The 24,776-nt window shown below is 43.1% G+C and overlaps 1 protein-coding gene across 1 annotated transcript in view; it reads left to right on the forward strand.

The window, feature by feature from the left end:
* Positions 1 to 1,302: 1,302 nt before the first annotated feature.
* The window catches only part of LOC144761660 (uncharacterized), a 348,522-nt gene continuing 325,048 nt past the window's right edge, over positions 1,303 to 24,776 (forward strand). The window contains exons 1-2 of the mRNA XM_078646947.1: positions 1,303 to 1,420; positions 5,678 to 5,794. Of these exons, the coding sequence (XP_078503073.1) occupies positions 1,416 to 1,420; positions 5,678 to 5,794 (122 nt within the window). The 5' untranslated portion in view covers positions 1,303 to 1,415. The remainder of the gene's footprint in view (positions 1,421 to 5,677; positions 5,795 to 24,776) is intronic.

Below are 24,776 nucleotides of genomic sequence, written 5' to 3' on the forward strand. Positions count from 1 at the left end.
AAGTGTACGTTTTAGGTAGAATTCACCAAATCAGTTCTTCTACTAAATAAAAGTGGGCGTCTTTAGCATACAATCTTACCTTGAGCGCTGCCTCATCCATGATTTCTTACAGTGTACATCCCTCCTATCACCCATCCCCTGCCCATCGCTCTACTCCCCCCTAACCTTCTGCAAACTGGTACTAACATTCCAGCTGATGTCTACATAAAGCACTAACATGTCTAATGTTGTCAGTCAGCCACATTTGAAACGTAAAGGCAACCTTGGTTGACATGTGAAGTCATTTTGGTTGAAAGGTGGAGACAAATCAATTTTTCCCTCGAGATTAGAATATGCAAGATGTGTACGAATGCAATCCCTAATGGTAGGGAATAGACAAGCACACGCAGTCGAAAAACGCCTTTTGCAATCGACTTTCTGCTACTGACAAATAGGACACGACTTCTACAAAACCCGTCTCCGCTGGTATTTAAATTAGAAGACATTAGACCGAGAAACGCAAATGCGAGCCGGAGCTCAAGATAGGCACACTTTAAAGAGTTCTTTCTTACTAGATCCGTAAAAAAGTTGTGTGAGGTATATTCGGTGTTTTGGTCAATAACTATACCGGTGCGGGTACAAAGTGACACGAAGAGCACCGTTTACCAACGTTTTTTACAACGACTATAAAGAGGAAGTTGACTAACTGTTCATGAAAACATAAATCAAAATGCAACAACATACCCCTGTATTCAACACGACTGACGCAACCCAAGGGATAAAGTCCAATTAAAAAACAAAAAAAAGAGCAAAAAACGTATGTTTACGTAGCTTTCGGCATCTAGGTAGTTAGGTATTTTGATAGCACTGCAGCGTCAACTACGCATTCTATTCCTCTCAAAAGGCTGAAAGTCTGAACACACGTCAGAATTTGCACCAACGACTTTCAGTGTGCACCTACACCTCTGCGTGGTGCATTAGCCCACTGAACCACCTTGGCCTTGAGCTTTGTTGCCTTACCTGCTACTTACCCCGCACACTGATGTGCGATCTCGTTCACTGTGGAATCGTCCCGCGACAGATGCCTCTCATTGCTCTAAATCAATATTAAAACAAATGTCTCCAATCAGTACAGGGTGCGGAGCCAAGGGTCACGTGGGGCCCCCTGGCGCAGCTCAGCGCTGGGAGTAGATGACGTCCGAGGAGCGCCCCCTAGGAGCAGCAGTGACGTCTCCTGTCCCGAGTAACCCAATTGCCTTCTTCGAGGATGCGGGCTGCTATAAAAGAGCCCCTGCCATGGCTGAGCAGAGCTGTGCTGGGAGGAGGGTTTGCTGCACCAAAGAGGCGAGACTTCGGTACAGGGACTGCAGCAGGAGAAGGCACTTCTTGGAATAATTCAACCCATTTCTTGACCCTTACAGCCATCTAGTGCTCACATGAGGTCAACTTTGTAAATATGTATTTTACTCCTGTCTTAACATAACGCTGAAACCTTTTTTATTTTTTACAATACAAATATGCAAATTGTTAGCATTGTAAATGCTTTTATACAACTTGTTAGCGTGCTCAGTCTTTCTTGTGTACCTTTGTAACTGTACATATGTAACTTGTTAGCCTGTTTAGTCGCTCTTGTGTACCATATGTAATTCACCTGGTTCTTTTGTAAAACGCGCTGACACCTTGGGGTATATAAAACTGCATTAAAGAAATAAATAAAAGAGGCCTGTGCACCCTCTCTGCAGCCCAGACTCTAATGCCCCCAGCTGAGGGCAGATTCAGCACGGCGGAGGCTCGGAGAGTGACCTGCTTGAGAGCACTGGGTAGTGGCAGCACCCTTCCCATCCCCTCTTAGGTGGTTGTGGGGCCCCAGCCGCAGAGAACCAGGCGGCCCCACGCTGACATCGTGAGGAGTTATTCACATTTTGCTGTGCACATAAGCTCCTATGAACAAACAAGAACCGTTCACAAACTTTTTTTGAAAAAACTAGAAACTTTGTATGGATATTCTTTAGTAGGGTAATGGGAAAGCTCAACCTTGACTGTTGAACAATTCAATACATTAACTAGTAACTGCGGCACATTTCTTTTAAAATACGGAAATTCAGAACTTATCTCCATGCTGTGGTCTCTTTTAATAGCTCACTCAACACGGCGCTTATGGTTTCACATGAAATTTCATGCAGCTCTGTGCATTGTAGGATGCACTTTATGATACTAACTACTCATGCTGTTAAAGTGAATGTCACTTTTCAACATGTGTGCACTAAGTTTTGTGCAGTGCTAGGTTTTCATTATATTCCATCATTAAGAATAAACTTTGGCAGTTTGAGCTTTGGGCGGAATGCTTCGTTTTGTGTACATAGAGAACTAAGCGCACCTGTTAGACCTGGACTTTCCAGTGGGTTTATACCCAGAATTTTAGCTTTTTGGCCTCCTCTTTTTGACCCTGTTTTGGTTGGTTTCATGACTCTGGGCACTTTATCACTGCTGATCAGTGCTAAAGTGCATATGCTCTCTGTGTAATTTGTTATTATAGATCGGTGTTTCCATGATTGGCTTATTTGACCTACTACTAAGGCCCTAGTACAGTGCACTTTGTGTGCCTTGGGCCTGTAAGTCAAATGCTGCTAGTGAGCCTGCAGCACTGATATTGCCACCCACACAAGCAGCCTTTCCAAAGGGAACTCAGAACTGCCACTGCAGTGTCTGTTTGCAGTTTCTACTGCGATGTCGACCTGGCAAGTGCACCCACTTGCCAGGCCTTAACTCTCCCTTTTCTTACATGTAAGCCACACCTAAGGTAGGCCAAAGGCACCCCTGTTGGCAGGTTGCTGTGTGTACTAAAGGTAGGCCATGTACATGTAGTGTGTGACGTGTCCTGGTAGTGAATTATAGTGTATTTTGGTTTTCACTATAGAAGGGCTACCTGCCCCATCGAATAGAATAGGGATATACTTATAACATCTTATAAGTATAACTTCCCATGGGAACAAGATAAAAAGAGGGAGCTTGGTATGCCTGAACTCAGAATGTAAAAATACTTTTAGTAATGATGATTTTTATGTTCTGGTTTCAAAATACCACTTTTAGAAAGTGCCTCTGCTGGTTTGTGAATTGACTGGTTTTGGAGTGACAGAGACTGTGGTTTTGAATTATCTTCAGACAGCCACTTGGTGATTTTTATGTTCTGGTTTCAAAATACCACTTTTAGAAAGTGCCTCTGCTGGTTTGTGAATTGACTGGTTTTGGAGTGACAGAGACTGTGGTTTTGAATGATCTTCAGACAGCCACTTGGGGAGGCTGAGGTGCGACCTGCCCTTCCTGGGTGAGTCAGGGCTGGGCTGAATAGACTTCGGCTGCAATTAGAGTAGTAGAAGGAGATTTCTCTGCACCTAAATAGGCCTAGTCTGCCCTGAACAATGCTGTCTTCACCTCTTGTCAGGAAGCTGCACCAGTGAGGACAAAACTGGTTTGGACTGAGCTCAGAGCCCCTCTGCCCCAAGAGATCAAAGACAAATGTAGTAGACATTTTGGATCCCAGACCCTAGAACTTTAGATTAGTTCGAGGAACAAGAGGACTCTGCCGAGAAGAAGAGCGGAAGGACTGTGTGTGCAGCGCTGCCTTTTGAGAGTGAGGGGTGGTTTGGCCTGCAGTTGCTGCTTCTGTCTACGGTGAGGAAAAATTACTGACACTTTTTGCCCTGCTGCAGTATCCTGCTGTTGAAGAATGTTCAAGGGCTTGAAGTAGAGCTTGCCTCCTGTTCTGAAGTCTCAGGCATACAAAGACTTCACCATCAGCTCCATCGCACCGGATTGCCAAGTCTGCAACAACACCTAGATCGCCATAAAAACCAACGCATCACCTCCCCACTCAGTAAGAAACCAATGCATCACCTCCTCTCAGGTAAGGAACTGATGCATCGCCTCCCCAGGGCAGCTGTAAGGAACCAACGCATCTCCTCCTAAAAAGCAAGAAACCGACACATCATCTTTCCTGCATGTCAGGAACAGACACATCACCTACCCTGCGGTGTTTTTGCCTATGATTTTGATTCAACGAAGGTACTTTGTGTTGAAAGTATCGCATCTCTAGTTTACTATAGACAGAACTGTTTTTACCCTTTAAAAGTCATATTTTCATAACTCAATGTTGGATTTTTGTCGTTTTGGTCTTTGGTTTAGATAGTTTGCTTGTTTTTCTAAACTGTTGTGGTGTCCATTTGTAGTGTTTTCACTATGTTACTGTATGTTTGCACAAATGCTTTACACACTGCCTCTGAGATAAGCCTGTCTAATCGTGCCAAGCCGCCAAGAGGGTGAGCAGGGGTTATTTCTGAAGTGTATCCCCCTACCCTGACTAGGAAGAAGGGTCCCTACTTGAACAAAGGTACCTACCACTGCCAACTAGAGACCCCCACTTCTAAAAAGCACCTCAATAGGAATATTATCCAGCTGCTTTGTGGCACTTTGCACCCACGTCTCAAAGCGATAAACAAGTGCTATAGCTGAGCGAGCTGAACGCTTGCTGCTCCCACATGCGGTGAACGGTCGAGCATGAGTTTAAATCCAAGGTAGATAACCTCAGACTCCTATCTCTGTAAGTGGACACAATGCAATGGGTAATGGTATTGTTTGTTATTTACATTGCAATAGTGTGGGACGAAAGGCTAAACTAATACTTATTGTTTTTTTAGATTGTTAATACTCGATGAGCATCCTAAATGTTGAACAACAGTAATATTGCTGCTTGTGCACACAATGGGTATAATAGCAGGACTACCTGCATAATCTTCGCAGGTGCTGGATTTTCAAATGTTCAGATTCCGGCAAAGGGTGTGCAAGAGGCGGGCGCTTCTTTTGTGAAAAAGTCCAGTAATAGTTTTACAGTGCGCTTCTTTTCAAATTTTGAACTATAAAACAAAACTTTGTACCGATGGCATTGTCTTATAGGCTTGCACATTGTTGCATATTAGAGGCATGTGACTCCTTCTACTGTATCATGATAAGCATGGTCCGGGGAGGTGGATAGTTTATGGGCGCTGTTATCCCGAAAAATAATAACGTTTCTCTAGACACACCTGTTGCATGTTTTCGGAGCTTGTGTCCAACAAGGGAGTGGAGTGACACTTTGCTCCACAAACCCGATAATCCCTGGACTCCGTCCACCGTTTCTCCCCCTTCCACTTTACGTCCCCCAAAACATGCTTCCCACTCCATCATTTATTCCGTTGTATTTTGCCCCCACCGTTAGGCAGTGCACCTCCATCTCCTCCGACAGTCGCCTTCTGTTTATTTATCACCATTAAGCCGTGGGCATTACCCTGTCCCAGCAGTCCCCTTCCACTTTCTGTTCAGCACCCACACTCATGCAGCAGGAAGCTTACGCACCTCACTCGCGCCCTCAAAGACGCAGCTGTGCTTCGCGGGGGAGCATCTTCTCTCAGAGCAGCGGTGTCCTCAGGCTTTACACATTTGCGCTTGTTGAAGGTTTTCAGGCGTTTGGCTGCATGTGGGAAGGTGCGGGGGCTTTCAGTGTCTTTAACATAATCATTACACTGCGCTGTGCTTTCCTCTGCTACTGGCAGCTGCCTAAACTGACACACACATAAAGATCTTTTCCTTGACTGTTTTCAACGACAGATGCCATCAAAAGACTAACGTGCCATGAGTGATGCTTGCTTCTTATTTTCTTTGTTAGAGCCTCAGTGATGGATCACCGGAGCAGCGTGCAGCTGCTGTTGTCTTTCACTCTGTTTAGCTTCCTTTACTTCCGGGCGCACGCGCTGCCGCTGCTGGATGCGGACTCAGCCATGAGGTAAGTGTTGAAACCAATACTGCAACATTGTGACAACAGGGACCACGACCAAAAACCCCTGTACTCAGGGAATCTAGTTGTAAGGTTAATTTAGCTGCCTGATTCAGATTAGATACACTTCAAAAAAAGTGACGTCTGCAATAGTTTGCAAAAATAGAAGTTAGCAGGCCCAAGTATTCTTGAGAGCCTGCCTCCCTAATGCTAGGATTTGCGAATACCAAGGCTGTAGGATACTAATTCCCAGTGCTTTAAATGGGAAAAAATAAGTGCAGGTACTCATTAAAATGAGCTAGAGTTGTAGTGAGTGGGCGGGGCTAGGGGCGGGGCTAAGGGCAGGACATAATGATACTTAACAACTTCCATAATAGTTGCAGCACATCCAAAACACTTAATAAATGTGTTTATATAAACAAAGCAGGTTAACTCATTACACAAAATGAAAGAGAAATGTGATAATATGTTAAAATGTCCTTTTTTTGCAATAGTTGCACCTTCTTAATGCCAAACTGTTAATTAATATTGTTTGGCACAATACTATATATTTTTGAGCACGTGAGTAGGAAGAAACTGAAAATACCCCCACGTCGCACCAAAGCTCTTATGGCACTAAGCAAATTAAGGAAATCATCATGACCCTCCTCACAAGATATCTCTTGTCTCTTCCATCGATCTATCCATTCATCCTTTCATCCTACCATTTACCTGCTGATGTCCACCATTTACCCTTTACATTCTGTTGTTTATTCAGTTTTTCATCCATCATTCAGTTTGTCACCATTCCGTCAGTCCACCCTTCATATACAAACCTATTCATCCATCCAACTCAAAACCTATCCATTCATCCTTTCACTCATCCATCTCTCTATCCACCCTTTTGCTCATCCATCAATCCTTTCGCTCCTTTATTCCAACCGCCCTTTCATTCCATCCACCCTTTCATCCATCCTCCCTCCCTTTCATTCATTCATCCAATCTTTCACTTATCCACCCATCATCTGCCCTTTTATCCACTCATCCACCCTCCTTCACCCATACATCTAGTCACTCATCCATCCATCCACTCGCTCACCCACCAACCCTCCCTACTACGTTTTTCATGAACCTTTGTCGCCACAGACATGTACACACAAAGTGCCACCCATTTTCTTAAAAATACCTCCTGTGAGTGTCTTGATTCTCTCTCTCTCTCGCTTTTTCATTACAAAAAACAGGCATACAAATGCAGGCAAACACACAAACATAAGCAGACACACAAAAGACTCCGGTATGTTAAAAGCCATGTTATATTCTTCATCCTAGCTTTTTTAATTGCCACTGCCAGGGGACTGCCATGATTCCTGTGTTTGCGCAAATGCAGAGGATAGCGTGAAGGTGGTTGACAGCACAGGGCCTGAATGGACCCCAGAGCTGTCAAGGTTTCAGATTGCTTATGTGTGACATTTTCATAGATTCAGTGGATTTATGAGAGTCAGGCAACAACTAGATGTGTAACACTCAGCGTGGCACATTGTTGCTTCCAAAATCATGGAATAAAGTCAATGGAAATAGACAAATATCAGAAATCACAATCATTTGAGCAACAAGGAGGTCAAACTCTGCAGCAGGTGCTTTTGAAGCTATTATTTAATTTCTAAAAAAGAAAATCATCACCCTCCACCAAACCTCAGCTTCAGATGCGGCCAAACCACATGTAACAAAGGGATCTCTGTGACAAAAACAGCAACACATTGAGCTATCCACATACAATACAATATGCTTTTTTGAAGGAGGCATATTAACCCTCTACGCTACTTAATGGGGATAGTGGAAACTGCCAGTAGAGAAAATTCTGACCTCTCTCCAGCCGGAACAATAATCACATGACTTATCTCTGACTTGGCAAGTCTAACTGTGCTGAGAAAATAAAGGGTGCTGCTTCGTAGCCACTGTCAAGCAGGGATGTGAAATATTTTGCACTATTAATAAATCATCAAAACTGCTAGTTTAGACAAAACGTAGCGCATTTTCAGCACAGACGGACAACTCTAGTGTGCCCATTTGCAAGGCCCTCTGCCGTGCTGAAGCCCCCTAATCATTTCCGTAACAAACATTTTAAATGTCGAACAGCAGCAGGAAATTATGAAATGAATATCTGACTTAGCTGAATCTCTTTACAGCTGTCAGAACGGTTCACTGAGAGGAGCTGCTGGCCTGGCACTGTGTGTATCGCTATCCTGTCTCTTCTTCAGTCACACAGCGTCCCTGCTGCGGTGTCTCATCAGATCAGAGAAAGCCTTCTATGTACAGACCGGGTCATTGAGGCATTTGACGAGAAAGTAGTTATATTAGCGCTCAAGGAGCCTCTTCCATCTCATTGTCTGGACATTAACCCACCAATCTAGAGAAATAACGGGAAGTGTGAGAATCCTCCGCCCTTCCCACTGATAAAATGTATCTTTAAAGCATTACCCTGCACTGACTTTTCACTACCTGAAGTGCGGTGCTTTCAAAATCACACGCGCACAGCACACTAGGAGGTAAAATGAATCTCCACCCTGCTCTGTCAAGCACAGCTTGACGGTGAGCACCGCACATTATTCAGATGAGCCCTGCTGAAAAAAAAAAACCCAAAAAAACTGCTGAATAGCTCAGCACGGCTCAGATCGGGGCTACAGAAGTAGCTCCTCGGCTGCCAGACAGTTCTACTTCTGCTCATTAGCACTCTCAGCCAGTGAGCCGACCTTTTAATGAGTACCGGTACTCTCCTCGGGCAGTAGAGAAGTGCCGGTACTCAAAGTGACAAATCCAAGAAGTGCCGGTACTCTGTACCAGTGAGTACCGGCCCATTTAAAGCACTGCTAATTCCACTTTAGGCCTCCTTCGTCCACCATTATACACTTCCTGTGTCTTTATCTCTCCCTTGAATTTCTTTTCATCCGTGCCTTCTCCCTTTGCCACTATCTCCCCATCGTTCTCTTTCTCCTTCTTTCTCCCTATTCTGCTTCTCTCTTGCTCTTACCCAAAGTCTGGTAATGAAAAATAAGTCAGTTTCCACTAAAATGAGTGACAGTGCCTACCACCTGCAAACACTGGCACGAGTTAAGCACTGCATGGCCACCACCTTTCCCAAATAGAAATTGCCAGATGTTCACAGCCTAAGGTTTAATTGCCATGACATGAATTAAGGGCCATATATATCCTGTCTGCCTTCTTTCAAGTGCCTTTGGATATAATTCACTTATAATTAAGCGGACCGAACATCCATCAGGTTTGTGACAGAGTAACCTCCCCTGAAACTCTAAATGAGGTTCTAAGTAACCTTGTTGTGGGAGCTTCTAAAAGTGCTTGTTGAAGGACCCAGTACATGGCCTGAAAATGGCAAGTGACCCTGCCTTGTACGAATGTAGGTCTAATGTACAGTTTAGTGATCAGCCAATGCTCTCCAGCATTTGAAAGAAAATCTAAATATGGTTTAAAATCCACCAGCTGAATTTCCTCCACCATACTGTCCCTACAATAGAGGAAATTTAGCAGGTGGATTCTCCCTTACATCAAGTTTCTTATACAAATTGGGTATTTTTCAGCTACGATCTATCTCTAAAAGAGACCCAAGCTTTACAGACATATCCTTAAACCCCCAAAAAGCAGTGATAACTACAAGCCTCCAGAGTGTTGAAAGCACCTTAAGTTTTTCTCTCTCACATAGGTGGTCTATTTTGTTCCATTCAATATTCATTTAGCTATGTCATAACTCACATCCTTCCGAAAATGCCATGAACTCGCCTACCTCATGTGAACATTTGTTATTAAACGCTGCCTACCTAAAGTTGACGTAGCTAGCTCATATAATGAGAACAATGAGGTACCCTTTCACCACGTTTTACACAATATTTTTGACTTTGTAATTATTTTTCCCCAAAAATTAAACATGAATCTCTATAAATGTAAAGATAATACACATAATGTAAAAGTGCATTGTAGTATTACCTATCAAGGCTATTATAGGGGATGCAATCATAATACATAGTTCTGTAGATTTTAGCGCAGCCTATACCAGAGCTTTATTTACAAATGAAATTCTGTTGTTATTTGCCCAATTGTACATCACCAACGGTCACAAAACGCATGATGCCTGTTTTGTGACAACATTCACTGTGCGTTCCCTTTACTAGCCAACCTCAAAGCAGTTAAAAAAACATACACCCTGAATTTTTGTCAAGCATTATTTACCACATCTTAGTAACTTTGATTTAGGCTTTAACAAAAAAAATAGGGCTTGATGGACTAAGTTCTTTTGTAGTTACAAACCCTGTTTTTCACAAAATCAGAGGGTTTGGAACCGCAAGGGCCGTATCTTTGTTAAAAAAAAGCCCCTTTATGAGTAGGACATTTTTTCAGACTCATGAAAGGACTTTTGAAATCCTTGCTTTTCTGCAAATAGGAGCAGGTGCGAAAGGGACGGCCCCACCTAGTTCTGATTCTGAAAGGCACGCATTAATGGTTGATGACTGCAATCGCAGTTGCAGACCTTGATGAGTTACTGACCCCGAGTTGAGGTGGTAGCTGATCCGCAAGGGTGAAGGGGTCCCTTAGGAGTCGCTTCCCTATGAGAATTGTGTTGGGAGAAGGCTGCTGTCTGGTCTCCATTAAGTTTTCCAAAACAAAACCTTTTTTATTTAAAAAAAAAATGCATCATCCGTTCATTCTAGGACACAGACTGCTTTAAAATACAGTTTTCCGGTTTGAAATGCATGTGATGGTGGTCTTCTGACCGTTACAGGGCACCATCCCTGTGATTGCAGCCAATCACAATGGGTCACGCATTGCGATCTGCATGAAGAATATTATTTGGGCTGGTTATTATGTGCCCTCCTGTGAATCGTTATTTTGTGAACCAACCTATTAGTACATAGGTTAGTTTACAAAATATTACTAGACTCACAAAAAGTTGTGTGCACAGGTTACAACCCCATTTTTGTGAAAGACGTGGCACGATAAAATTGAAGTGCTGACTGCTTTGTAGGCTCAAGAGGGCTTTTTTGTACAAAGGGCTTTTTTGTACATTGCTAGATGCCTACAATCTAATTGTAATGTGCACCATGAAAGCATTTATAATGTTGAGGTGTCTGCGATATACTCCAAATGCATAGCAGCAACACTGATTATTCAAGCCCTAGACATAAAAAAAGGAGTGTCCCACAATGATGCCTACCTCTCTGCAGATAACAAGGGTTTGTCGTCAATTTTACATTTTCATTGTCTTGATTAGTTTGAATAAGCAAAGAAAGGGCACTTCGTGTGTTTAGATATGTGGAGATGTGCATCAGTGTGTAGGGATAAGTGAGACTATGACATTCACTGAAAGACTGTTTCTGCGACAGACAATGTCATGGCCTTGTTTCAATCTCCAAACTTTTCCAAAATATTACAAGTATATTTATATATATGTACAACCAAAGTGGAAGCAAATCATTCTGTGTTCAAGGACCTAAGCTTGAGAAAGATCTACTTTTGGATCTAAGATGCGTTGAGGGTCTCCTCTTAGAGTGAAAGCTAAAAATGCATCTTTTTGTGTGAATCTTCTATTTGATTTACCTTGCCTGGATTGTTAGTCTGTCCTCCACATCATTTCCTAGTTCTTTACACCATCTCGACCATGGATGTAGGTGCAAATAAACAGTAAATAAAAAATACATAAAAACAAAAGTTCATATTTATTATTTTCATGTCAGTATCTCACATAGGATGCAACTGAATTGGCCCCTTTGTTATACATTGTAGCTGAGAGATACACGTGTAGTTCTCTTGCGTTGCTCTAGATTGAAGCACTAGTCTTTTTCCTTAGGGCTATGTTGATAAATGTATCTGAAAGTTGGCTGGTGCCGTACCTTTGCTATCCTCTTGTGCCATACCCAATTTCCTTATCTTAAGTCCAACTATATTGTCAGTTACTCTGAAGGAATTCCAGCAAAGCATATTTAAGGCCATGGCGTTCGGAACTTCCAACAATGTATGCAATAATATCCTCCTATGTTTTAATATCTATGACTTCAGGAAAATGGATACTTTGATATTCTCAATATTGTAACTCCAGTACATTCACCTTTGTTTGATTTCCTTAGTCACCAACATAGCAGACTCACTAACAACACCTTTAACAGATGGACATATCTATATGTCCAATACGTGCAGATAATAATTGAGTTGTTTAACCGGTTAATTGAGAATAGAAGCCGGTTTGAAAGAAAACTCGGTGTTTAAAGTAGCTCAATAAATGAAGCCTGCTGTTTTCCCTCTGGCTCAATTACCCATTATTAATTATAATTTGCCAGTCATACTCCAGTTCTTTTTAATATCTACATTTTTACCCTCGTGTGAATTGCTTCATCATATATTGCTTTCTCCATTTTACTAATTCATAAAGGAGTATGAGTTGTTTTTGTAATAACTTCTTACAATAAGTGGCCCTTGGACTCCACATCATAGCAATTTGATTTGGGCACCTGAAATTAAAACTACACATTTTTCATGGGATGCTTGATAAGGAAATTAATGTTACCATGATTTCTAGAACTGCGTGCATCGCCTATGAAGCAGATGATGGACGTGTTTTTATCTATGAGATGATTTATCTGTTCAAGTCTTTTTGTGCAAAACCTTGTCTATCCAGTCTTTGAAAAGTGAATTTCCAATCCTTTCACCACTAAGAAGTCCACAGCTCAGTCTTTATAATATTTACACCCTCTAGCTTGCACAATGTCTAACAAGTTGTTATGACACTTGTGACATTCTAAAAGAATGTCTGCTGTCTTTTGGTAAGTTCACACTAAACAAATTCCACATGCCTACACACATACATACATATATGTATGCGTGGTAGATTCTAATGACTGTCACCATTGTATTAAAAGAATTATCTTTATGAACAATATTTAGCCCAATCCTCTGACAGAGTTTAACATTTTTGTATATGTCTTTGTTAAGTACATTTGCATTGAAAGGAGGGTTTCCAAATGTGCCCTGAGGTATTTTGCACCTCTTCACCTTTTACTCACAATCCTCAAACAGCATGATCATCATGATCATCAACCTCATTGTTCATTTAGCATAAGTCACAGTGCACCAGAACTATTGAGTAAATTAGTAATCTTCGAATGAACCTAAGAAATCATGTAAAAGAAATGTATTCTTGTTCAGTCTCTCTGTGGCAGGCATACCATTTTGGTTCAATCCCAGGGTCACTACACTAAGTAAATCTGGGATTGCGTCAGAGTCCATGGGTGGAGGCCCAGGAATGCCCATGCTCCACACATGGAATGCCTACCACTACCAAATGTAATAAAATGCAAAGGAAACCAATCCATTTCCTTTTTTATTGGAGTGCAAGCCGGTGCAAATAGCCTCTTGCGTTGCTTTGTAAATACCATTTAAGGACTTGTGTTGCCTTTCAACGACCTGCGCCATGCAACAACAACAAAAGTCCTTAACCCCTTCCACACTCATGACGAGCTGGGCTCGTCATGAGGTAGCCTCCTGCTACGCTCATGACGAGCCCAGCTCGTCATGTAACATGTGTTTTTGTTGATTCCAGCACACAGCGGGAAAATGCATAGCATCGATGTGGTTAATAGATCTGGCACTGTATTTTGAGACTTCACCTGATCCCACCTGTCCCTTCTACTGGTGTAAGAAAGTTAATCTAGGTTTAGAACAGCGACTTTGCAAACTTTGCGTACAATTGAGCACGCCATTGAGCACACTAATCATCGACTACATTTGAACACACAAAAGACAAAAGGGCTATATGTACTGCCATTCTTGTGGTCACAAATACTGTGAATCAGAGTTTGCAAACGCAAATCTGAGTTTTCCTATGTTTCAATACTATTTTTAAAGTCTGTAAAGTTTTACCAACTCTTAAAAGGGGATTAAGTTTAGATAGTGACTCAGTATTTGGAAGGAGCGTAGTTTTCATGTCACTTCCAAATATGGAATTTGGATCCAATGTGTCAATGGTTTGTGAGGCTAATTCTAGTTGCAGATTATTGAAACGTTGCCCCAAATTGGCGTGGTAGCTCATCTGCAAAAGCACATGGCTGAATTGAGGAAAACGTTTCTGTAAAAGTAGGCAGTAGTCCACAAGACAGTAGTCAACTCTCATAGACATATTTTAACAAGCATTGGCATAGCCAATACGTCTCGCATTTGGGACCTTATAAGTGCTTAGCCATGCAACCGTTGATTTTGTTGCACCAAGGATATTGTGCTGCATAACTAAACACTTATAAGGTCCCAAAGGCTAGACCTATTGGCTATGCAAATGCTTGTTGTTTGTGTGAGAGAGAGAACCAGAGAGTTTGTGTGCATATATATATATAAATATGAAAATAAAGAAACAATAGTGAACCACGAGTACCATAAGGCACTGCAAGCCACTGGAGGCGTTCCACCGGGGGGCGAAATTTTAAACAGAGTGCATTTCCTGTGGCCTCACTATTATCTGCACAGAAGTTACGGCGCACCTTTGAAAAAGTTCTAGTCAGAACGAAACATGTCAGGACTGCCGTTTGTGTTAATCATTAAAGGATGCAATCTCCGTTGTTGGTGTGCAGCTGTTCTCTTTCTGCAAGGAATTTTGGGGCAATGTTTAACGGTGTGGTTCTACCGCAGCGACGCACCTCCAGAAAGCGCGCCATTGCCTGCCCGCAGTTGAACCTTTGTTGTGTACCGCGGAAGCGAAAAGGGCAGGCAGGTGACGCCAAAGACCGACTTTGGCATGGACCTCGGCAAGCCTCGAAAATGGGCTATTTGGGGCACAACGAACCTTGCATTTTAAACAACCAAGATAAAACTAACTTCTATTCATTACCGAATGTAGGGCTAAAAATAAAGAAACAATAGTGAACCACGAGTACCATAAGGCACTGCAAGCCACTGGAGGCGTTCCACCGGGGGGCGAAATTTTAAACAGAGTGCATTTCCTGTGGCCTCACTATTATCTGCACAGAAGTTACGGCGCACCTTTGAAAAAGTTCGAGTCAGAACGAAACATGTCAGGACTGACGTTTGTGTTAATCATTAAAGGATGCAAGCTCCGTTGTTGGTGTGCGGCTGATCTCTTTCTGCAAGGAAGCTTGGGGCTATATATATATATATATATATATATATATATATATATATATATATATATATATATCCGAGTTTCCAAGTTGCTCCAAAGGGTTGCGGTCGGCCCCGTGGGAAGTGGCGTGGATGCCGGCAGAGCACGCCGGAACTTCAATGACTAAACTTCGTCCCACAAATCACCACGCTCTCAGACAGCAAGTAAACGCCAGAGATCAGCAGAGTCCAAGGGTGTTTATTGACACCTTACTACATGTTTCGGCTTACAAGAAGCCTTGATCACGTAAGTTTGTGCAACGCATCTGTACAGCGTAAATACTATACAACAACAACATAAACAAAGGACTCAGGTCGCATGTCAGAAGGCAAAAAGTGTGTCGGCCATGTTGGAACGATCAAATTGCGCCGGTAATCCGTCTTACCGAACAAAACAAATGCACGTGCACATAATCAGAAATTCATGATCATGATAAACGCATATATTTTAACAAATCAAACATAAATGCATATTGTATACAAGTGCAAACAAGGCCTGTAGGGTCTGCTGGTATTCGCATAAAGTGGCCCTGCTGTAATCAACAGCGTATGACTATCTATATCGTGTTGGGGGTAACCAACATGCATGGCAAAAGAGTTGGATAATATCCAAATAGATGAAAGTGTCTTAGTCAGTTACTAGGTGAAATACCTGGGTTCCCAAAGTGCCTACAGGGGTTTGCAGAAGGCGGCGAAGCGCCACAGTTCTATCAGGCGGCCTGGTCACAAAGTCCATGTCAGTGAAATAAAGCCAGTAATGGACGTGCTCTTATCTTATATCAGGAACGTGAAGGGAATTTGGCTGGTGCCGGTGCAGTGAAGGGCCTCAATCCCAGTGATGTTCCTGTGAATTTAAAATAGCAGATGTTAAAATTCTAACATGACAAACAGCGTATGCATGAAGTCAATAAACCTGATAATAGGCGCAATGGGAGAGGAAGAGAGGAGCGCATGGAGATCATGTAACAACACAGCAGATTAATGAGGTACAGACATGAAAATGACAGGGTATTTATACATAATCGTCCTTGAGATGAATTGCTAATTCTTCGTCATGGTTCAGCCCCCCCGGGGCCTTGGTTTGGAAATTGATTATGTGTCTCGATTCCCTCTGTCTCATTTTCAGGACGCGGTTCCCACCCCTGGGATTTCTCTCTATTTGTTCCAGGATGAAAAATCTCATGAGAGTGGGGTCAGAGAAGTGAAATTCACTAAAGTGGCGTGCCACGGGATATTTTGCATCCTTGTGGATGATTGCACGATAGTGCTCTAAGATGCGTTTCTTAGCATGGGCGGTAGTGCTGCCAATATACCATAGTTCGCATGGGCAGACAATCACATAAATAACAAACATGGTGTTACAGGTCAGGAATTGGGTGATCTCTTTCTTTAGGCCATTGTATTCCACTTTTTTGACAAGAGTGCTACTTTTGCAGGCTTTGCAATGCCCACATGGGAAGTACCCTTTGAGGCCGAGGCCTTTGCTTTTAGAATAATCAGTGATATCACTGCGGACACATATGTCCCTCAAGTTTTGGCTTTTTCTGTAGGTGATGCTGGGTCTTTCAGGGATGAGATTGCCTATAATGCTGTCACTCTTCAGAATATGCCAGTTTTTGGTGATGATTTTCTGGATCTGCTTAGATTCTTTGTTAAAGGTGAGGATAAGGCGTGTGACGCTGTCACCCGGTGATATATCGTCCTTGACAATATTGCTTAGGGTGTCACAACGTTTGACAGTGTCCGCCTTTTGCTTGGTCTTTTTAAGCACCCAAGCAGGGTAGTCACGCTGTTTGAATCTATCCAACATGTCTTTGGCCACCAATTGGTAGCTGGCATCAGTATTGCAATTTCTCCTTGCCCTTAGCAACTCCCCGTAGGGGATACTCCACTTCAGAGGTTCAGGGTGGCTGCTGAGGGCATGGAGAATGCTGTTGCCTGCGGTTTCTTTTCTGAAGAGTGATGTGAGAATCTGATTGTCGACAATGTCAATTCTGACATCGAGGTATTCAGCCATGTCTTTGCTTATATTGCTCGTCAATCTAATGTTCTTGTTATTAAGATTAAGACGGTCAATAAAGCCAGAAGCCTGTTCTTCAGTGCCCTGCCAGACCAGGAAGAGATCATCAATGTATCTCCACCAGGTGATGACATGGCTAATCTCATCTGTGAATGATGGATCCGTGAAAATCTCTTGTTCCCATTGTCCCATGAAAAGGTTCGCCAAGCTAGGGGCAAAGCTGGAACCCATCGCCGTCCCTGTCTCCTGCCTGTAGATCTTGCCATCAAACAGGAAAAAGTTGTTTGCAAGGCAGAATGCCAACATTTCAAGGAGCATTTTGTTATGCTCTCTGAAACGCAATGGCCGATTTCTGAGGAAGTGTTCACAGGCCTCTAAGCCCTGTTGGTGGTTAATTATAGTATAGAGGGCCTGGACATCCATGGTAATGAGTAGATAATCTTCATTCCATGTGAGGGTATTAAGTTTGGTCAAAAAGTCTTTAGTGTCTTTTATATGACTACTTAGACCCTGTACCCACTCTTGGAGATAATGGTCAGTGTATTTAGACACATGTTCTGTCACACTGCCTCTGGAAGAGACAATGGGTCTTCCTGGTGGGTTTTCTTTGCACTTATGCACCTTGGGAAGAAGGTATAAGACGGGTAAGATCGGGTTGTTGTTCCTCAAATATCTATATTCCTCCCATTCAAGTATTCCCTTATCCCTCCAGCACTCCAGTTTGTCCCATATAGATGATACACTGTTGTTATATGATTCAAAGTCACTTAAAGCATAGTATTTCTCATCAGATAATTGTCTTAGGGCTTCCATAGTATATTGCTCCCTATCTAGAATGACAATATTGCCCCCTTTGTCTGCGGGGCGTATGACGATGGTCTGGTCATCTGTAAGAGAGTTAAGAGCTTCTCTTTGGCTCTTGGATAAATTATCCCGTTTCCAGATTCGTTTTTTGTTCTTGGACCTATGGCTGCTGAGCTGTTTGCTGACACATTCATGGAATGTGTCGATGGCGTCATGTGCCATGATGGGGATAAAAGTGGACTTGGGCTTGAACGTTGAGGCTGAGCTACTGTCAATTATGAAACCCGCTTCACAGAGGAGCTGTGTGTTGGTCATCTCTGGTCTAGCTGGTTCTTTTTGGACAGACTCACTGTTAGGCAAGACAGAATTGTTTTCTAATTCAGCAATGTTGATGATGGCATCAATGTCACTTATTAAGTTGACTAGCACCACGTGTGTCTCTCCCCAGTCCGAGTTAGTCACTCGGCGCTCCAGCGTCTGTCCGCAGGAAGAACTTCTCATTTCAGAGAAGGGACACCCAGTTTACGCCCAGCAGCAGTTACATTCTAACTCCAAGGGGGCGCCGAATATGGAAGAGGAAGATGAGAGAAGGGCGGCTGCTCAACTTTTATTTAAAAGAAAAAAGATAATTACCGGTGCCTCCACTGCAACTAAATCCGACACTCCACAAACAATCAAAGAAAAGATTAACAAGCTTGAAAAATTAAAAAGAGGGGAGATATCAAAATGGTGGGAGGCAATTTCCCTGCAGAATTATATTGACCAGGAGATGGTCCCTAGAGGACTAAGAATCTTCACAACCCCTACCTATGAAGCCCCAAACCCTGAGATGCTTGCTGAATGGTCGGAGAACTCGGCAAACAGCTCCAGGAGGATGCTAGAGATTCTAGTCAAATACGCCTGGATAGACAGGGATGTGTTACTGAAAGAAATTACAGAATTGATGGAAGACATCAAGAAACATGCTGATGATAACACAGTAAATAAAATGGTGGATGAGATGAAAGACCGCCTCAAAAAATATGAGGAGGACATTAAAGCCCGCAAGGAGAGGAAACTAGACCGTGATTATAGAGACTATGACACAGGCCGTATCCTCACCTTCAGCCGGAAATATGATTATCTGTATGAAAATGAAGAGAAAGCCGCCCAATCCACAGCACAAGGAGGGGAGGAAAATTCTCTCACATTGAGCGAAACAGAATCTGATGTCTCAAACATTTCCATTGAGGAAACAAACAAGGCAAAGAAACCTACCCGCAAAACGAATTTTTTAGAGGAGTATCGTCACCTGCGCCGGAGCAGGCGGACGAATCAGGAGACTCCGGCAGCACCATTGAGCCCGACGAGGGGAAGAGGTCGTCCACGAGGACGAGGAGGCGCAGGAACCGGGGGAAGAGGCTCTACCAGAGGTGGGAAAAGAGGCAGCACAAAGGGCAACGTGGGACACATGAAGACCCGCTCTGGAAAAGGACAATGATGGAGACAACTATGGTAAATAAGACTATCATTAATCTTTCGAAAAGAGCCATAACTGACATCGAAAAAACTGTGTTGAGTTTAGGCTTATCCTTTTGCCCTTCTAATTCTTTTAATTTTTGTGAAACTAGGATTGACCTCTTTAAATATATTCGCAAGCTGAAATTGAAAAAATGGCACAAACTGAGAAACCGCCCGTGCACCAAGGATACTGTGAACGGGACAGGTGTTACAGAGACCTTTTTAATAAGTGACATTGATGCCATCATCAACATTGCTGAATTAGAAAACAATTCTGTCTTGCCTAACAGTGAGTCTGTCCAAAAAGAACCAGCTAGACCAGAGATGACCAACACACAGCTCCTCTGTGAAGCGGGTTTCATAATTGACAGTAGCTCAGCCTCAACGTTCAAGCCCAAGTCCACTTTTATCCCCATCATGGCACATGACGCCATCGACACATTCCATGAATGTGTCAGCAAACAGCTCAGCAGCCATAGGTCCAAGAACAAAAAACGAATCTGGAAACGGGATAATTTATCCAAGAGCCAAAGAGAAGCTCTTAACTCTCTTACAGATGACCAGACCATCGTCATACGCCCCGCAGACAAAGGGGGCAATATTGTCATTCTAGATAGGGAGCAATATACTATGGAAGCCCTAAGACAATTATCTGATGAGAAATACTATGCTTTAAGTGACTTTGAATCATATAACAACAGTGTATCATCTATATGGGACAAACTGGAGTGCTGGAGGGATAAGGGAATACTTGAATGGGAGGAATATAGATATTTGAGGAACAACAACCCGATCTTACCCGTCTTATACCTTCTTCCCAAGGTGCATAAGTGCAAAGAAAACCCACCAGGAAGACCCATTGTCTCTTCCAGAGGCAGTGTGACAGAACATGTGTCTAAATACACTGACCATTATCTCCAAGAGTGGGTACAGGGTCTAAGTAGTCATATAAAAGACACTAAAGACTTTTTGACCAAACTTAATACCCTCACATGGAATGAAGATTATCTACTCATTACCATGGATGTCCAGGCCCTCTATACTATAATTAACCACCAACAGGGCTTAGAGGCCTGTGAACACTTCCTCAGAAATCGGCCATTGCGTTTCAGAGAGCATAACAAAATGCTCCTTGAAATGTTGGCATTCTGCCTTGCAAACAACTTTTTCCTGTTTGATGGCAAGATCTACAGGCAGGAGACAGGGACGGCGATGGGTTCCAGCTTTGCCCCTAGCTTGGCGAACCTTTTCATGGGACAATGGGAACAAGAGATTTTCACGGATCCATCATTCACAGATGAGATTAGCCATGTCATCACCTGGTGGAGATACATTGATGATCTCTTCCTGGTCTGGCAGGGCACTGAAGAACAGGCTTCTGGCTTTATTGACCGTCTTAATCTTAATAACAAGAACATTAGATTGACGAGCAATATAAGCAAAGACATGGCTGAATACCTCGATGTCAGAATTGACATTGTCGACAATCAGATTCTCACATCACTCTTCAGAAAAGAAACCGCAGGCAACAGCATTCTCCATGCCCTCAGCAGCCACCCTGAACCTCTGAAGTGGAGTATCCCCTACGGGGAGTTGCTAAGGGCAAGGAGAAATTGCAATACTGATGCCAGCTACCAATTGGTGGCCAAAGACATGTTGGATAGATTCAAACAGCGTGACTACCCTGCTTGGGTGCTTAAAAAGGCCAAGCAAAAGGCGGACACTGTCAAACGTTGTGACACCCTAAGCAATATTGTCAAGGACGATATATCACCGGGTGACAGCGTCACACGCCTTATCCTCACCTTTAACAAAGAATCTAAGCAGATCCAGAAAATCATCACCAAAAACTGGCATATTCTGAAGAGTGACAGCATTATAGGCAATCTCATCCCTGAAAGACCCAGCATCACCTACAGAAAAAGCCAAAACTTGAGGGACATATGTGTCCGCAGTGATATCACTGATTATTCTAAAAGCAAAGGCCTCGGCCTCAAAGGGTACTTCCCATGTGGGCATTGCAAAGCCTGCAAAAGTAGCACTCTTGTCAAAAAAGTGGAATACAATGGCCTAAAGAAAGAGATCACCCAATTCCTGACCTGTAACACCATGTTTGTTATTTATGTGATTGTCTGCCCATGCGAACTATGGTATATTGGCAGCACTACCGCCCATGCTAAGAAACGCATCTTAGAGCACTATCGTGCAATCATCCACAAGGATGCAAAATATCCCGTGGCACGCCACTTTAGTGAATTTCACTTCTCTGACCCCACTCTCATGAGATTTTTCATCCTGGAACAAATAGAGAGAAATCCCAGGGGTGGGAACCGCGTCCTGAAAATGAGACAGAGGGAATCGAGACACATAATCAATTTCCAAACCAAGGCCCCGGGGGGGCTGAACCATGACGAAGAATTAGCAATTCATCTCAAGGACGATTATGTATAAATACCCTGTCATTTTCATGTCTGTACCTCATTAATCTGCTGTGTTGTTACATGATCTCCATGCGCTCCTCTCTTCCTCTCCCATTGCGCCTATTATCAGGTTTATTGACTTCATGCATACGCTGTTTGTCATGTTAGAATTTTAACATCTGCTATTTTAAATTCACAGGAACATCACTGGGATTGAGGCCCTTCACTGCACCGGCACCAGCCAAATTCCCTTCACGTTCCTGATATAAGATAAGAGCACGTCCATTACTGGCTTTATTTCACTGACATGGACTTTGTGACCAGGCCGCCTGATAGAACTGTGGCGCTTCGCCGCCTTCTGCAAACCCCTGTAGGCACTTTGGGAACCCAGGTATTTCACCTAGTAACTGACTAAGACACTTTCATCTATTTGGATATTATCCAACTCTTTTGCCATGCATGTTGGTTACCCCCAACACGATATAGATAGTCATACGCTGTTGATTACAGCAGGGCCACTTTATGCGAATACCAGCAGACCCTACAGGCCTTGTTTGCACTTGTATACAATATGCATTTATGTTTGATTTGTTAAAATATATGCGTTTATCATGATCATGAATTTCTGATTATGTGCACGTGCATTTGTTTTGTTCGGTAAGACGGATTACCGGCGCAATTTGATCGTTCCAACATGGCCGACACACTTTTTGCCTTCTGACATGCGACCTGAGTCCTTTGTTTATGTTGTTGTTGTATAGTATTTACGCTGTACAGATGCGTTGCACAAACTTACGTGATCAAGGCTTCTTGTAAGCCGAAACATGTAGTAAGGTGTCAATAAACACCCTTGGACTCTGCTGATCTCTGGCGTTTACTTGCTGTCTGAGAGCGTGGTGATTTGTGGGACGAAGTTTAGTCATATATATATATATATATATATATATATATATATATATATATATATATAATGTATATATATGTATTACCTACTGGCGGTCGCCAGTAGGTATATATAGTTAGGATTTTTTCTCTATGGGATTTTTGAAAATTCTATGTCTAATACCTTTGGCGTTTGTGGACGGAATTGGCTGAAATTCTCAGGAAAATGGCACATTTTGTTTCTGAGCAGCCCTTGAAAATTTGGGGGGGGTTCGTCAAGGGGGGGCTGAGAAAAAAGGGGGGTCCCAAAACGTGTTTTTAACATTGAGTTTTCCATAGGGCGGTTGGCCTCACTTTTAGCCCGAACGGCTGAATGGATTTGCACGAAACTTGGCAAAATTGTAGGGACTGGTAGCCCGATGTGCCTTTTGTAGGTCTCAATATATGTGCTACAGTGGATTTTGAGAAATTAACGTTTAAAAAAAGATATATATCTGTAACAGCGGACCGGGCAGCGCTCCAGGACGCGTACATTTCGCGCAACGGAGCTTTGTGAAGCGAAGCTGATTGGTTCTCCGGCGTCTGTCAACATTCCAAACAGTCCGTAGCGGCCGCCATCTTGTCTCTCGGTAGGATCGAGAGACAAGAGGAGGCCAAAGCGAAGGGGCAAATGACCATAAGGGGGAATAGTAGATCCTCGCTGACCCCCTAGGTTTGATGTGGAGGTTTTAAAAGGGCCCCGCGGGGCAAAAAAAAAAAAAATAATAATAATCGAACGGCTGAATGGATTTGCACGAAACTTGGCAAAATTGTAGGGACTGGTAGCCCGATGTGCCTTTGCTAGGTCTCAATATATGTGCTTCAGTGGATTTTGAGAAATTAACGTTCAAAAAAAGATATATATCTGTAACAGCGCACCGCTTCGCGTACTTTTCGCGTTACGGAGCTTTGCGAAGCGAAGCTGATTGGCTCTCCGGTGTCTGTAAACATTCCAAACAGTCCGTAGCGGCCGCCATCTTGTCTCTCGGTAGGATCGAGAGACAAGAGGAGGCCAAAGCGAAGGGGCAAATGACCATAAGGGGGCATAGTAGATCCTCGCTGACCCCCTAGGTTTGATGTGGAGGTTTTAAAAGGGCCCCGCGGGGCAAAAAAAAAAATAATAATAATAATCGAACGGCTGAATGGATTTGCACGAAACTTGGTAAAATATTAGGGACTGGTAGCCTGATGTGCCTTTGCTAGGTCTCAATATATGTGCTTCAGTGCATTTTGAGAAATTAACGTTCAAAAACAAGATATATATCTGTAACAGCGCTCCGCTTCGCGGAGATAAAATTATATCTGTATTACCTAGCTGTTGCTAACACCAGTTAGCGACGGCTAGTAGGAGATAGCGACCATCTTGGGCCCCACTTTGCATGTGAGTGATATTTATCACTAATGACATGCAAAGTGGGCATGCCAAGATGTTAGCGACTGGAAACAGTCGCTAACATCGCTATCTCCTATTATCAACTTTTGGAAATATTCGAGATAAGCGCGAATATCTCCAAAAAGTAACAGCTGCCCTGAGCAGTTCTTAGCCATGTTATCCAATGGGAGGTGGATAACATGGCTAAGAGCATTAGCTCGGTAATGCATGAATATCGCTGAGTTTTCAGCGATATTAATGCATTGCGGTCGTTTTTTATCGTATTTGCGATAAACCTTGATAATAGCAAGGTTTATCTGCGATAATTTCTGACGGTAAAAAAATCTTTGCAATGCATCGTTAGGGATAAATATCGCTTAACTTTGGTAATATGCCCCAACGTCTGTTAACGTTCGATTCGAAGGAAATCAGGAAGTGTTGAAAAACATTGTCTGCGCCATCTTGTCTTTTTTCAAATGCCACACTTTTGTCGTGCACGGCAGCCATTTTAGATGCCTTGACCAGACCCACTCTGTGCACGCTGTCGATCCTTAGCATGGCTCCCCACCCTCGCAAGCATCTCACCCAGGCAGTGGTCACCCCCGCTCTCTGTCTTATGCATGGGTAATAAACCTCCCCCCATCTGCGCTGCTCTTCCCTGAGAATCACACCCTGTGCCCGCCCGACACCTCCCTTTCGCCCTATTCACTACCGCACCCTCTGACACTCCTTTTCCTCTGTGTCCGATTGTCCAGGCTGGTCCTAGGGTATCAGCTAGCCCTGCAGATGTAGTTTATGGCCACAGCT

Source organism: Lissotriton helveticus, chromosome 6 (genome assembly GCF_964261635.1).
Source record: "Lissotriton helveticus chromosome 6, aLisHel1.1, whole genome shotgun sequence".
Lineage (NCBI taxonomy): Eukaryota > Metazoa > Chordata > Amphibia > Caudata > Salamandridae > Lissotriton > Lissotriton helveticus.